This window comes from Carassius auratus, chromosome 7, assembly GCF_003368295.1.
Source record: "Carassius auratus strain Wakin chromosome 7, ASM336829v1, whole genome shotgun sequence".
Lineage (NCBI taxonomy): Eukaryota > Metazoa > Chordata > Actinopteri > Cypriniformes > Cyprinidae > Carassius > Carassius auratus.
In genome coordinates this window covers 25499245-25515334 of record NC_039249.1, presented here as the reverse complement: position 1 = coordinate 25515334, position 16090 = coordinate 25499245, and the positions used below count along the sequence as shown (strand labels likewise).

Genomic DNA, 16090 nt, shown 5'->3' with positions numbered 1-16090 from the left:
GGTTCAGTGACTAAGAAACACACAAGCACACATATGCACTTAGTTAAAGGAACTTTATGCAGGTAAAAACATATGCACATTCAAATATGGCAGTGTCAACATGTCAAAAGGATTCACAATGTGTGACATCCTTGTAGACTAAAGAACTAAAATTCTGTGAATAATGCTGTTGTGCATTACTCTACACTCTGCCTCTACCTCTTAGATATAATACAACATGAAGTCTCTGTTTTCCTTTGATATGCAATAATACTAAAATAACATATGAGAAATTTAATGTGCGTACAATCTACTTCAAATTCTGGGTTCATATTAGAGTAATACTTCTTGAGATAACTTTCAAAGTCTATGTTGGTTTTGTGAAGGATGATATTTCAGTATGCTAGAACATTTCATGATATTGTCAAAACAGCCCTTGTATGGAATTTTTATGAAACAAAATGTATGTACTAATTTATTTTGCATATCTGAAAATTGCATATCTCAATACTTTTTAGTTATAGAGCCTTAGTGATCATTAGATCATTAGTGGTAGCAATCACTACCATCTAGTTGAATCCAGTAGTTTCTAAAAATAGATTATGCACTTAGTAAAAGAGATTGTTCATTGATGTAATAACAACTGATTGTTATAAATATTCTGTAACAAGACTGTATTTGGCATATGGACATTTGTATACATTAGTAGGAGCCAGAAGTAGCACCCCCCCCCCCCAATAAAACTTAATATTCTTCCCCTAAACAATTATTTCTTACTGCAATTTCTATTATTATTATTCTTTTTATTATTCTTTTTGCTTGCTAAATTAAGATATTAGGCTGCTTCTAGGTAACACTTCTTTGGAATAATATGTGTTATGAACAATATAAAAGCATTTAACTGTCCTCTAGGTGTGCCTTTCCACCTGTATTCTTAGTATGCCATGGTAATGCAAAGAACTGCTTTTAAAATTTTATATGAAACATACTTTTTTCTTTGCTACAGCACGAATAAATTTGGAATTTTGGCTTTAGACCGCTTCAAGCTGCTGCGGTATGATATGACAGTGACGGCGCCAGTGTTGACATGGTGTTATGTCTGGCTGGTGTAATGGCACACATCTACAACCACGAATTCATCAAAGCACTAACATAAAGATTTCATCAATGAAATGCATGTCTGACTTCGTCAAAATACGATAACAAAAAGTATTTTTTAGGATCTGTCATGTCCAGACATGTTGAACACACAGCACATGTCTAATGCAGGTAAGGGACGTCAAAGAAGCCAGTGTTTAATCTGCAAACATTAGTATTTCTCAACTTAATGAGTTAAGCAATCCCTTGCCTTTAAGGAGCCCAAGATATAGAGAGCAAAGACTTGGGATCTTTTGACAAAAAATAAATAAATAAATTACTACAATTATAATAACAAAAGTACAAATTCTAAATGCCAGATAACTAGATACTGTAAAATAGGATTTGATGCAAGTAAAGTTTGTTTTTAGGTATAAAAGATTTAATGTTTAAACACATACTGTTATTTGCCATCAGCCAGTCTTGTAAAATCCTTTGCACTCTTTATGAGCTCATGATTAAAATGTTTACTCTTACACCGTGTCGAGAAAAGTCGAGAAAGACTTTATGCACGGTGTAAGAGTAAACATTTTAACATTCTCTTTGTGGTGGGGCTGCAGGTAGTGTTATTATCCTAGAAAAGTTAGGCTCATTTCAATATTTGGATAATTATGAAGAATATTTCGAAAAAATCTATCCTCTCCACTAGATCTTTAAACAATTGCTACGTCTTCTCTGGAGATATAGGGGGGAAACAATCATCTTGATCCAGTTTACACTCTGCAATATGCTAAAAAAATATTAGTGGTCTTCATGAAGGTGTTGGAGCTTCACAAGGTGAACAACTAAGAGGGGAATATACTAAGAATCAATTGCAGCCACTGACAAGCTTTTTCAATCGCATATGCTGTGTGCAATGATTTTGATTTATGCAAATCAGTTAACATCACAAACGCGGCCAAATTTTTGCACTGCACATAATTTCCATGGTGCAGTTCCCCATCTTGCAGGTTTGGTTCTGAGTGCTAGGGACTTTTCTCAGACTTGCATCACAAAATCCAGAAACCCGAAACAGCTCTTTAAAATGGCAAAAGTGTGCTCATCTGGATATGGTTATACTCTTCTCCAGCAACTGATGAATTATTGCTGGTATGATTAACAGAAAATGTCTCTTTTAAATACACTTCTTTCTGTTTTAGCAACATTGCTTGTGTCTTGAATACACTTTGAATAAATTGCAATCAACAGTAAGCCCATTTTACATAGAAAGGGACTTAGTTACAGGACCTAAATTTTGCCCTAAAATAACATAAGTGCTCCAAATATTTAATGTTTAAATCACCCCTGAATCTAGAAAATGAAACTGTACTACATAAAGCACCTTAGTTTATTGCATGTACATGTAGTTTAAAACAATAAGCCCATCGAGATTCCTCCTTTTCTTTCAAAGCAAGCCAAGGATGAAATAGATTCCTTCCTGAGGATACATTAGCTTTCATGAGTAATGCAATGGGAGAATTCTTTTCATTGTTCTTTTATGAAAATAAAAAGTATGTGGAAAACACACATTATAACATCTGAATGCACTTGACAGAAGGAAAAGATTTATTTTTTAAGTAATACAATAGAACTGCACAAGTAATGTAATATATGAGCACAGCACAGACTGGCTGGAATAGTGAAGTGCAGGAAATACCCTGCATAAAACTTGAGTATCAAGGGGAATATGAAATCAACTAGACATTTAAAATCTTAAGTAGACTATTAGCACATAAAGTTAACAAAGGTACCATAAAGTTGTATTTAAAGGACACCCATATCAGTGCCACTATCAAAAAACTACTATGTAATACTAATACTATGTACATTACCATTAAAAATTAAATAAGGTACAGACGTGTACCTTTTAGCTTTTATGGCTCCACTGACAGCTATTTTTGTGATAATAACAGAAGCCATAACACTTTATATTCATTTTTTTCATGCCATGAACGAAGTTAGAAAATAGAATCATTGTTGGGCTTTAAAAAAAATATTTTTTAACGTACAGATACCACTGAATTATCTGTAATTATCTATAAGTATATCTCTAAACTTAGCAATACTGTGTTTCAGTAAACTGAGCAGATGTTTGGATGTAAGCAGATGTTAGATGTAAGTTTAGGACTTGCTAGAGGAAGAGAGGACATTTTCCATAATCCTAGAATGGGCAACCATTCACACCAGAATAGTTAAATGTATACATCAGCATTAAATAATTATAATAATAATAAAAAAAAAAAAAAAAAAAAAAAAAAAAAAAAAACTTAGGCTACTCCCAATAATCTTTGGTGAGATAGACTATTATTTTCACACCTGTGGGTTGAACTGAGTAGAAATAGGCCTTATCAACAATAAGTAGAGCCAAAGTCTATAATGACCTGAAAGAAACCTGATTATTACTTTTCGAGTTTTGGAAAGAAGTAAAGGCAAACTAACAGTCTGTATAGTCATAATTACATAGTTTGTATGGTAAGTCAGACAGTATAGGTTGATAATCAGTACTTGTGTATATTCTACATATTAAAATAGTATGTGTGTAGGCATTAGGTGTTGTCCTACTACGGGCTACTACATCATCTCTTGTGTCTCTGAGAGGCAGTCCATAAAGCGTTTTGGGAAGTCCCATTCATTTTGGTGAATCGGTTCGTTTAAATGAACCCGTTTAAAGATGATTCACTGATTCGTTTGCAAGACGTTAAAAGAGTTCCCAGACGCATCGTGCTATTTTGTGTTAATTTTGTTTAATAATAATTATATACTGCTGTTTATCTCCACGTTTGAATTATTTTACATAAATCAACGTGATTTCAGTTGTAAAGGTATCCCTATCTTGGTCCCTAACAACAATCTGGTGATTTGTATAGGTGAATCGGTTCAATTGAATCATTACAAAACTCGGCTCCAAAGAACGATTCATTCGCGAATCGGACGCGAGTATATGGCACTGAAGAGTAACTCCAACGAAAGATAAGGTCTGTCATAGAAGACAGACGGATCGACCGCTGATAACGTATAATAATGACGGAGTGATGCTCAGAACTTACTGCGATCCGAGTTTGCATATACATAGATTTAGGTTTTTAGATTTTTTTTTAGTTATTATATATTTTTTTATTACTAACCTGTTATATTTGGACAGTTGTTTTAATTAAAATAGATGTTCTCCGCACGACAACATTCGACACGTTTGCAAAAATATGGCTAAGTTCTTAAAAACAGGGTTGGTCGATTTGCGAACCTAATTTCCAAGCGCGTCTGTTTCCCCAGTCCGAGGGATATCCCTCCTGGAACATGACATGCAGCGGTTTTATTTTGGGCTGTGAAAAGAGTAAGACAGAGTTATCCTCTGTTTTGATTTTCGTTTTAACTTTAAATTTAATTAGAGCGAATGGTTTTAGGTGCAATGTGCGGACGAATGGGAAGAAGTACGTTTCTTTTGACGCTTTTGACTACTTTTAGCGGCATTGTCAATTCAACATACGGAACATGGAAGAGCGGCTTTCATTCGAATCGTGTGAACAACTTGGAAAAGCCGTCATCTCAGCCTCACATCATCTTTATTATGGTCGATGACCAAGGATTTCGAGACGTGGGGTATCATGGGTCTGAAATAAAGACCCCAACACTGGACAGACTCGCTGCAGCAGGAGTCAAACTGGAGAATTACTATGTGCAGCCTCTGTGTAGCCCCTCAAGGAGCCAGCTGATGACCGGCAGGTGGGATATAACCTAAAGCATTCATATGAATATGTTTACGTCTCTACCAGATATAATTGCCCCCAAAAGGTTTTGTACACTTAAGAAACACTTTAAAATCAAATACATTCCATTAAATAACAAAGTATCAATGCGTGTGTCTTAGGTAATCACATTATAGTTTGATAACATAAAAGTGTTACAATACTTGTTGTCGTTATTTTGAACAGAAATCTATATAAAATAACCTTCTTTTGGGGAAAGTTTGTTCTTTGTACATTTTAAATAAATGTCACTTGATGTTTGATATTTTCATTGTTATGTAATGTAATACATGTAGACATTTAGCAAGTCTGGCTTAAGTCTAGTCTTTACTTCATAGACAGATATGTAATGCTGTAACGATGTCATAACTAAACAATCTATTAATTTTTGGACAATTGTACTGCTGCAGAATAGCATCTGTGAACAGTATGTAAATTTTATGGGATACTCAGATGGGACAAGATTGTGTTTTTGTGTGTGCATCTTTTTCCACCGATAGTGTTAAAAGCCTGACACCAGAGTTCCCATTGTAGTGAAACATCTGGTCCACGCCTCAGGAAACAGGAAGGTTGCTATGAATCTCTTTTGGCAATTTGCTTTGCAAGTAATGAATGAATCAGCCCCTCCCCACATTCATTTACAATGAATATGCTGAACAGAATGGCTTTGTGGCTCTCTGTAACTGGGATTTGGGGTAATATATATATATCACTGCAATGCTTATGACTGTTGTGTGGTTGCCCTAGAAAATTCTGAACACATAGAATATATATATGAGATCAACATCACAAACATCAAAAGCTCTTTGTGTAGGTCCTGCAGTTATAACACCAGTAGATAAATCCACCCATAGCTGCTACACTGTACCAGATGTTTACCATATTTCGAGGTCCCAGAACTTGATGTTTTCACATTTTATTTTAAAATTAAGCACACTACTTTTGAAAACCACAGTTTGACCTCTTTAGGATGATTTAATTTTAGGGAGAAGCACAAAGATCAGGGTTGCCAGGTTTTCACAGCAAAACCCACCCAATTCCCACTAAAAAATAGCCCAAAATTAGCCCAGTAACTTTTCAGGAACAAACCCCACGTTCCAGGTGGTAAAATACAAATTTTCTGAAAAAAATTACATTTTCAGCTGGTTTTAGTAGTTATATGATTAACCTTTTAAACTGTTATTCTTTTTATACCCTCTATATTTGCTTAATCTTGAAATGCTCTTCAACAAAATAAGGTTTTTACCAAATAAGATTACATTACAGAAAAAGTTGTTTATGTTGGCATCTTTTAAGGGTCTAAATGTAATTGAGAGGGAAAAACATTGGTCATGTTTTTGTTGAAAAGCTTTATGCTTCTCTGATGGGTGCCTAAATTTGATGCCTTTTGATCTTAAGTCCAAAAACACCACATCTGCCCATATAAATAGCAAGCTTGGTTCTTCTTGCTAGCGTTTACCCTTTTAAGGTGTTCACTACACTGATAAAATAAATTATCATAAACTTCCAAGAACTTCCATGTTACATGTTTTGTCTTTATATGTAATATTTTATGTGATAGTTTAGGTAGCATTTTATAAAATATTATTTAAAACTGCTTATACAAAGTGTGCACAAATGACCCCACCTGTATGGGACAGTCCAGCTGTAGCTAAAAAACAAATTAGATAAAACCTAATTAAATTTTGGTCTTCAACAAGCTGCCATATCAGCACTACATCAGAATGAATAGGACTGTGCCATATGTTTGGGCCTTATATGACACACCCAATTCAGTTCATGAGCACTCTACTAACAAGCTGATGATTAATGAGAGAATCAGATTGTTTAGATAAGGGACTCATTGAAAATGTGTAGTTTTGTGAAGCTCCAACATTTGGAAACAATGCCCTAATGGACAAGCCTAAATGGTTAGTTGGCTTGTAAACTGTATACTCTTAAATCATAAAAAATAATAAAACTCCTGTGGTGACTTGGACTGTTAACAATTGTCAAAAAAAAACAAAGGCACAAAAATGGGGCCTGCCATGTGCACTATGTCCATTCAAGTCTTCTAAACCCTCTTTGTGTAAGTAATATAAGAAATATTGTGCATGTAAAATGTGCTCTAGTTCTACTTTGAGTGTTAATGAGATCTTATGAGAGAAGAACAAATTATACTTCTGAGTCAGATATTGTACATCTTGTGGTTAATTCCCAAAACTGAACTTTTCTTCTGTAGTTCAACTCACTGACTAGAAGAAAGGAAGAAAGAAGATCAACAACATGTTTGTAAAATTATGAGGTTCAGTAAATGATGAGGGAATTGTTTTGGGGGAACTCACCCCTTACAGTGAATTATATGAGAATCAAAAATCATAGGATGGCTCTACTGATATCAGACAAAAAGGCCTTGAGATTGTTAGTTACTGGGTTACTGAAAAGAGAAAGAGGGTGTAATTAATGGCTGGGGTAGTGGGAATGAGGGAACATGTTTCAATGCTCTGTGGTCTGAATTTGATTAGCTGTAGAGAGGAGTATGTCCCACTTATTGGAAGCAGATGTGGGAGGGATGTTGGAGCAAGCAGAACATGGGTCGTAAAGGCTTCCAGCACTGCCTAGTTGAAGATTTTTTTTAGTTTTTTTTGATGGATTTGGTGACCAATGTTTTGTGGGACATATTAGTTTTAGTTTAATATTAGTTATATGCTACATTATCTAAATTTGAAAGGTTACACTGGCTGCGTATACAAACCAGAATGAGATTGGACCTGTGGTGTAGTGGGTAGTTCATAAGTGCTGTTGTTTCATGGGTATGGAGGTTTAGGCATTATCCTATTCCCTCCTCTTTGTCTTCACTTGACTTGTCATATTAAAGCATCACAAGCACATTAATAAATATGCTGGTCAATATATTGTATATTCACAATATTAAAAACATTAGGAATATGCTATTTGGCCATTTAGATTCCTACAGACTCATATACTGTGTCCTTACCAAACATGATGCAATAAAGTCGACTACAAATGGTGCAAAATGCTGCAGCCAGGCTTTTAACTGGAACCAACAGAAGGGGGCACATTTCCCCGGTTTTATCTTCATTACATTGGCTTCCAGTCAAATTCAGCTTCCAGTCAAATTCAAATTTTAGTCTTGTCTTTCAGAGCCCTGCATGGACAGGCCCCCCAGTACATTACTGACCTGCTGACCCCTTACTCCTCCTCCCGCGCTCTTCGGTCTTCTGGTCAGAACCTTCTAACGGTCCCCAAAACCCGCTTTAAAACTCGGGGAGACCGGTCTTTCCAAGCAGTCGCCCCTAGACTCTGGAACGCCCTGCCCCTGTCACTGCGAGTGGACGTTTCTGTTGATTTTTTTAAAAAGCAGCTGAAGACACTTTTATTTAAACAAGCTTTTAGTTGATTGGGCTTTTATGTTTTATGTTTTTAATATTTTGTGGTTTTAATTTTTATTCTCTTAGTTTTATTGTTCTTTTATTGCACTTTGTAAAGCACTTTGTGATTTATATCTGTGAAAGGTGCTATATAAATAAAATTTACTTACTTACTTACTTACTAAAGTAACAGTCAATAAACAGTAACACTTACATAGCTTAACTTCTATTTCTGTGGCATCAGGCTGTCAAGTTCCACAATTGAACAATCAAGGGCATAATTAAAGGATAGTGTACCCCAAAAAGTAAATTCTGTCATCAATTCAAAAAAAGTCATAAAGATGTTGTAAAACAAATCCATATGAACGAAGGAATGAATTAATGAATGAATGAGCAGTTTACTTGAAACCCTGTGAAGAGATATGACTGCTTTAAATGATGAGCAGATCTAATTTAGGATTTCATTTACATCTAATCAATGATAAAAACACTCTTTCATTTACATCTAATCAATGATAAACACATTGATTAACACACACACACACACACACACACACAAACACACAGCACATTAAATGGATGATAGGGATTTATTTTACAATAACTTTATAAAGTTTTATGTGATTGGACCTTCAGTGGAGGTACAGTAAAACTTTCAGGGTCAATTAAAAATACAACAGTTGAATTTGAGGCAGATGTAAAATATTAAAAGCTAATATTTAGTTGCAGATCCCTTGCATGCAATCAGAGCAGTGAGTCTGCAACCCATAGATATCACCAGACTCTTGGTCTTATGTTTTGAAATGCTTCTCCCCAGCCTTTAATGCAGCCAATAACAACTGTTGCTTGTTTTGGGAGTTTCTATCTATAGTCTCTGCTTCAGCTGGTGAAATTAATGTTCAATCGGATTTAAATCTAGAGATTGATTTGGGCAATCTAAGACTTTACATTCCTTTGCCCTGATAAAGACCTTGACTGAACTGGCAGGGTGCTTTGTGTCATTGTCCTGTTCTAATATGAAGTGCTTTCTAATGAGTTTGGTGGCATTTTCTTGAATATTGGTAGCCAAAATGATTTTGTACCCTTCCGAATTCATTCTGCCACTGTCATCATAAATTAAGTCATCATTAAAATTAAGAAGTCCTGTTCTAGAGACAACCATGCATGCCCATGCCATGACACCACCTCCACCAATCTTTACAGATGAGGTTGTATGCCTAGGATCATTTGCAGTTCCTTTTTTTCTCCACACTTTTGCTTTCCAATCACTTAGATAAAGGTTAATCTTTGTCCCATTGGTCCATGATCTCAGTTCCAAAACTCTACTGGCTCACATTTGTGGAGAATCTTGCCTTCACCCCAGCTTTCTAGTGATTGTTGGTGACATTTCTCGAGTGAGAACACGTGTTTACCTCTCTTCCTCTGAGGAGGTTAAGGCGGTCAGCAAGGGCTGCTGGGCGGGAGTAGTCCCAACCCTACCATGTTCCAGCCCCTCGTGCTTGGGGTGTCACTTCTTGTACTCCGCAGAGTCTAGAGTCAGAGTGGCACTCCGAGGCCGAAGGCTTCTAGTGGAAGGTGGTTCTGCTTACCATCATTCTCACTGGATAGCCTTCGTCATAAAGGATTCGAATTCTTTAGGGCCAGTTCCCTCTGGGGAAGAGCAGTGTACACCGCATTACATGGTGCCGATCTCTCCTCAGTGCCCTCATGAGATGGATCATCCCCTGCCAGCCCGGCCCCTTCAGAGCACCGAGCTAGCTGCTCTAGGTGCACCAGAGGCCAGTCTCGCAAGACCGGTTTCCTTCCAAGTGTGCTTCACTGGGTCTTGCCCGAGCAGACTCTGGACCTTTCCCACCCTGGTTGGCCCCGTTGCAGAGTATGGGTCCTAATGCTGGTACTTCATTGTTCCTCATCATAGGAAGTTCCTGAGGTTTGCTTTTGGGAGAAAAAGCCTACCAATACTGGTTCTTCCTTTGGCACTCTCTTCCCACACTTTCAAGACTCAACCACATCAGCGATTAGATGATATTAACTCAATCAGAGCGGATGGTGGTGTTGGATTCAACCACGATGCAGGCACATATGTCTCCTGCACGGATCGAGTCAATCCTTACCACAGTCACGAGAGTCAGAGAAGGCCTGTCACCCACAGTCATGCAGTTCCAGACTGCTGGGTCTGATGGCAGCTGTGACCAATATGAAAACCCTAGGCCTGCTGTACATGAGATCCCTACAGTGGTGACTCAAGAACAAGGGGTTCTTCCTGAGGGGAAACATGGAGATCCCACGTGCCTTAGACATGTGGAGGAAACCTTGGTTCTTGTCTCAGGGCCTGGTGTTGGGTGCTCCTTGTCGCTGTGTAATGGTAGCAACGAACGCGTCCCTCACCGGTTGGGGTACGGTCATGAGTGGCCACCCTGCCCATGGTCTGTGGAGTGGTCGCCATCTGACATGACATATAAACTGCCTGGAGATGCTGGCCATGCTTCGAGCACTAAAACACTTTCTCCCAGACCTAAGAGGCCACCATGTGTTGGTGTGCACAGACAACACAGCGGTGGTCTCTTATATCAACCACCAAGGGGGTATGCACTTACGCCATTTGTACAAACTAGCGTACCAGATCATTGTGTGGTCCCGGGGCAAACTCCTCTTGTTGAAAGCAGTTCACATTCCTGGGCATCTAAATATGGGAGCAGACATCTTGTTGAGGCAGGGGCCGAGTCCCGGGGAATGGAGGCTTTACACCGAGATGGTGAAGCAGAGTTGGAGACCTTTTGGCCAGGCTCAGGTGGATCTGTTTTTTAACTCGACTGATATCGCACTATCACCTCTGTTTTTCTCTGACTCATCCAGCTCCCCTGGATGCCATAGTACAGATGTAGCCTCTGTTCCTAGAAGCTAATGCTAAACGGTGGATCAGGATGTTATCCTAAAACCTTGAGTCCTCTGATCTCCCCTCTCTTGGGGGTCAAGACTCACTCCTTCTGAAGTTTGGCTAATTCCTGATTATTTGTCAGGCTCCAGACTCCTTCTCTCGCTTTAGCTGTGCTCTTCCACACTAGGCAGAGATTTGAAAGTCTGGCTGCGTGGGCATAGACTTTCCCAAAGCATCCTCTTACGCAGCTCGAGTTCCTGAAGAGGAATGTCTCAGGTTACGCATATAAACATGGTTCCTCAATTACTGCTATATTATTTTAAACATCTATAAAAGTACCGATCTGAGTCATTGCCAGAATTGGCCAGGACTCTACAGCCAGATCCGGGTGGGTTACTGTGAACAGGAATTGGGCATTAATGGATTAATCTCTCCAGAATCTCTTTGATGTAAAGCAGGAAATTCTTAAATTCTTACATTCTTGAGTACCAGGTTACACCATGTATGGTTAAGGTAATTTTGATGGAATTATTATTTGTATAAAGTAATAAATAATTATTACTGTACTTTTGTTTTCGCTTATGTTTTTAAATTAAAGAGCATGGCAAGCATAAGAACAAATGCTTTGTTTTTCGTACTTACATAACCTTTGTCCAAATGTAAGGTTAGACATGGAGTAGAATAAACACTCAAAGGATGTAAAATGGGAAAACTGCCATTATTTGCAAGAATGTATACAAAGACCTGTCATGAAATAAAAACACTGAACACTCTAAAACACTTCTCAAATTTGTGTGATTTAAACATTCACTCTCTTAAAATTCCTTAGAAAAGGAATTAGATTCCTTGTTGACACAATAAGAGTAAGGATATTATATGAAGCTGAACAATAGTCAGATAATTTAGCCTTGAACCAATTCAATGAAACATTTATGTTGATAATGTGTGACTGCAGAATAATCTTTAGTACTTTGGCAAATCTGAATTGCCAAATCACAGTTTTTAGATTTCCAGTTTTAGATTATAAAACTCTAGAGGAGGCAAGCAGATGAGAGATTAAAGTGGGATGTTTTCCTCAAGAAAACAAGTAAGCTTTATTCTGACAACTCCTCTTATGATTTTAACATGGTAATGGATATGGTATTTGTTCTTGACAGAATAGAGCTGCTATTCTGCTTCTGCTGAATTGCTGCTACTGTTGGTAATTGCTGTTGTTGTAGTTATTTAAGACATACTGTTGCTGCACAAATAGCATATAAAATAGCCTGTAGCAGATCTCAAAAGAAGAAGTTTCAGAAGAACTCTAAAAGTGCACTGCAAAATACTCAAGTGGATGCTAACCTGCAATTTAGCAGTAAGCTCATTGGTTGCATATGTAACATGAACCAATCAGCTTGTGCCAAGTCATTTAATGCTGTGATTATAATCACTTTTTTTAAGAACCCATCAGCCTGTTTCAATTTTTTTTTTTTAAATAACTATTCATTTAAGCTAGACATTTAAGTCATATTTTTGCCCTAAATTGACCTCTCTGCTGTTTAGAACAAGACATTTGATTTGACTAGATTTTCATGAAATTATATTAAAACCAAAATATCATATAACCTGATATAGCATTGTTTAATATGACAGGAAACTTTTACCATAAAATTTAAGCTCTAGAAGAGGTTGCAAACTCTTTTCTTGTCCTTTTCTATGTCCTTTAAACAGTGTGTGTACTGTTTGGTACTGTGCTTGTAAAATGAAGAAACAAGTCAAGTCAAGTCACCTTTATTTATATAGCGCTTTAAACAAAATACATTGCTTCAAAGCAACTGAACATCATTCATTAGGAAAACAGTGTGTCAATAATGCAAAATAATAGTTAAAGGCAGTTCATCATTGAATTCATTGATGTCATCTCTGTTCAGTTTAAATAGTGTCTGTGCATTTATTTGCAATCAAGTCAACAATATCGCTGTAGATGAAGTGACCCCAACTAAGCAAGCCAGAGGCGACAGCGGCAAGGAACCGATACTCCATCGGTGACAGCATGGAGAAAAAAAAAAATGGAGGAAAAAACCTAAATATTAGCGTAGATGCCAAGTATGTTTGTGTTTATCCAGGTGTAATAAACACTTTTTTCTCACTTCTGCTGACAAAGTTTCCTTACTTTAGCAAAGGAAAACCAGATTTATCTTGGCTTATATCGAAATCCTGTGACATTTTTCTTTACAAATCCTTGTTTTGTGCTTCTAATTCATGAACGGCATTTTGTTTTGTTTTGTCGCCGTGTTCGTCATTAATCACACAAGGCTGACGTCTTACGTCATCTGATAGAATGGCTTCCACGTATGACGGTCAAAAAAAAAAAAAACAATTTTTATATATATATATATATATATATATATATATATATATATATATATATATATATATATATATATATACATATATATATATATAATATATATAAGTAATAGGTCATCTAAACTGAGGACCAAATACTGTATATGTTTTATCCAATGCTTATTATTAATTGTTACTAACTGTTGTTGTATTTTTAATGTCTTAGATATCAAATCCACACTGGCCTCCAGCATTCCATCATCCGACCCAGTCAGCCAAATTGCCTCCCTTTGGAGAACGTCACCCTTCCTCAGAAACTGAAGAACGCTGGGTACTCTACTCATATGGTGGGGAAGTGGCACCTTGGCTTCTATAAACGGGGCTGTATGCCTACACAGCGTGGCTTTGATACCTTCTTTGGCTCTTTGTTGGGTAGTGGCGACTACTACAGTCATTACAAATGTGACAGCCCAGGAATGTGTGGGTACGATCTTCATGAGGGGGAAGAAGCTGCCTGGGAGCAGGACCATGGCATCTATTCGACCATCATGTATACTCAAAAGGCAATAAACATCCTGGCATCTCACAATCCTAAACGACCCATCTTCCTTTACTTGGCCTACCAGGCTGTACACTCACCCTTGCAGGTTCCTGCCCGCTACCTTGAACGCTATAAGTCAATCCCAAACTTGCATCGCCGTAAGTATGCTGCAATGGTCAGCTGCTTGGATGAGGCAGTACGCAATCTAACTCTCGCTCTCAAGCAGTATGGCTATTATGACAACATGGTTATGGTGTACTCCTCAGACAATGGAGGTCAACCAATGGCAGGAGGCAGCAACTGGCCACTAAGAGGCAGTAAAGGATCCTACTGGGAAGGAGGAATACGAGCGGTAGGGTTTGTACACAGCCCTTTACTGGTCAAAAAGGGATCTAGAAGCAGGGCTCTAATCCATATTACTGATTGGTACCCAACACTGGTGATGCTTGGTGAAGGTACTTTAGATGAAAACCAGAACCTCGATGGTTATGATGTCTGGGAAGCGATCAGTGAGGGACGTCGCTCGCCTCGACTGGATATTCTACACAACATAGACCCTGTTTATACCAAAGCCAAGAATGGCTCTTGGAAAGCAGGCTATGGAATCTGGAACACGGCCATCCAGGCAGCACTCCGTGTAGGTGACTGGAAGCTCCTGACTGGTGTGCCAGGATATAGTGACTGGATTCCACCACAGACTTTCTCCAAACTGCTGTTGGCCAATCGTTGGCACAATGAACGTGTGAACTGGGATCGAGGCAAATCTATATGGCTCTTCAACATTACAGCGGATCCATATGAACGAGTGGACCTTTCTCTACGATACCCACATGTGGTGAAGAAGATGCTAATCAGGCTTCTACGGTACAACAAGACAGCTGTGCCATGCCGCTACCCTCCCAAAGACTATCGATCCAATCCTCAGTATAATGGAGGGGTCTGGGGTCCCTGGTACACAAATGATGACGAAGATGAGGATGATAACCTTCTTTCATATGATTTGGAACAGATGAAGAGTTGGAGGAAAAAGAAACGAAGAGGAAAATTCAAAAGAAAGACCTGAAGTCTATAGAAGTTTATGTTAATGTATGCTTCCATTTTGACTTTTGTGTTAGATTTTGTGGCATGAACTCAGGGATGACTGTAATCTTTAACTTCCAGCACAGTCATTTTCACTGATGTATAGATTTACCTCCAATTTCAATTTAAAAGTCAGTAGTGTGTAATTTAAATATTTTCTATTCCAGTTCAATGTGCAGAGAACTATAGTTGATTCATTCAACTTTTGTCTCAAACAATGCTGCAAGTTTGGGTAAGGACAACTAGTTGCAGAAAAAGTGGAAAGAAATTATTGTTTTTGCAACTGTGGTGCTAAAACAAACAAATTAAATAAAAAATTGCATGATGAGGAAGGAAACCACTTGAATTACTACTGTACATCTTACAGCTTGAATAAAAAAAATGGGATTGCATAGGAAAGTTCAATAAAATTGGTTATTGGCAAAATGTCTATTCTATTACAGTATATATGTTTTATTTTATGTTTTACCTGGTCTGGCACCATTGAAACTTTAATGTAAGATCAATACATGTTTTTCGTAATCTCCTGTTTTCTTTTAATTTGCTGTGTGTCACATTTCAAGTATCATTATGCTTAACCTAGCACTAATACTTTAGTATTTACTGTTTTACAGTAGATACTGTATTCAAAGTCAAAGTCAAAGTCACCTTTATTTATATAGCACTTTAAACAAAATACATTTCGTCAAAGCAACTGAACAACATTCATTAGGAAAACAGTGTGTCAATAATGCAAAATGATAGTTAAAGGCAGTTCATCATTGAATTCAGTGATGTCATCTCTGTTCAGTTAAATAGTGTCGGTGCATTTATCACATAAATACACATATATTCACACACATATATTCACCCATAGGTACACATATTAAAATACATGCAAGCAGTCATTATTTTCCTTTTGCAATAGTTCGAAAAAATGAAGAATTCCGCTCATTTGAATGACAAGTGAATACTAAACTTTTTTTTTTCTGCAAAATGGATCATCCTCAGCAAGGATTTTAGAAGTCTGAACATAAAAAAATACAATAATGAGATGAATATGGTCTCAAAATAT

The 16090-nt window shown here is 37.4% G+C and overlaps 1 protein-coding gene across 1 annotated transcript; it reads left to right on the top strand.

Annotated features, from left to right (window-relative positions):
* Positions 1 to 4065: 4065 nt before the first annotated feature.
* arsj (arylsulfatase family, member J) lies at positions 4066 to 15466 on the top strand. The gene is made up of 2 exons (XM_026268152.1): positions 4066 to 4815; positions 13642 to 15466. The coding sequence occupies exons 1-2, from the start codon at positions 4487 to 4489 to the stop codon at positions 15017 to 15019; spliced, it is 1707 nt and encodes a 568-aa protein (XP_026123937.1). The 5' UTR covers positions 4066 to 4486; the 3' UTR covers positions 15020 to 15466.
* Positions 15467 to 16090: the final 624 nt, after the last annotated feature.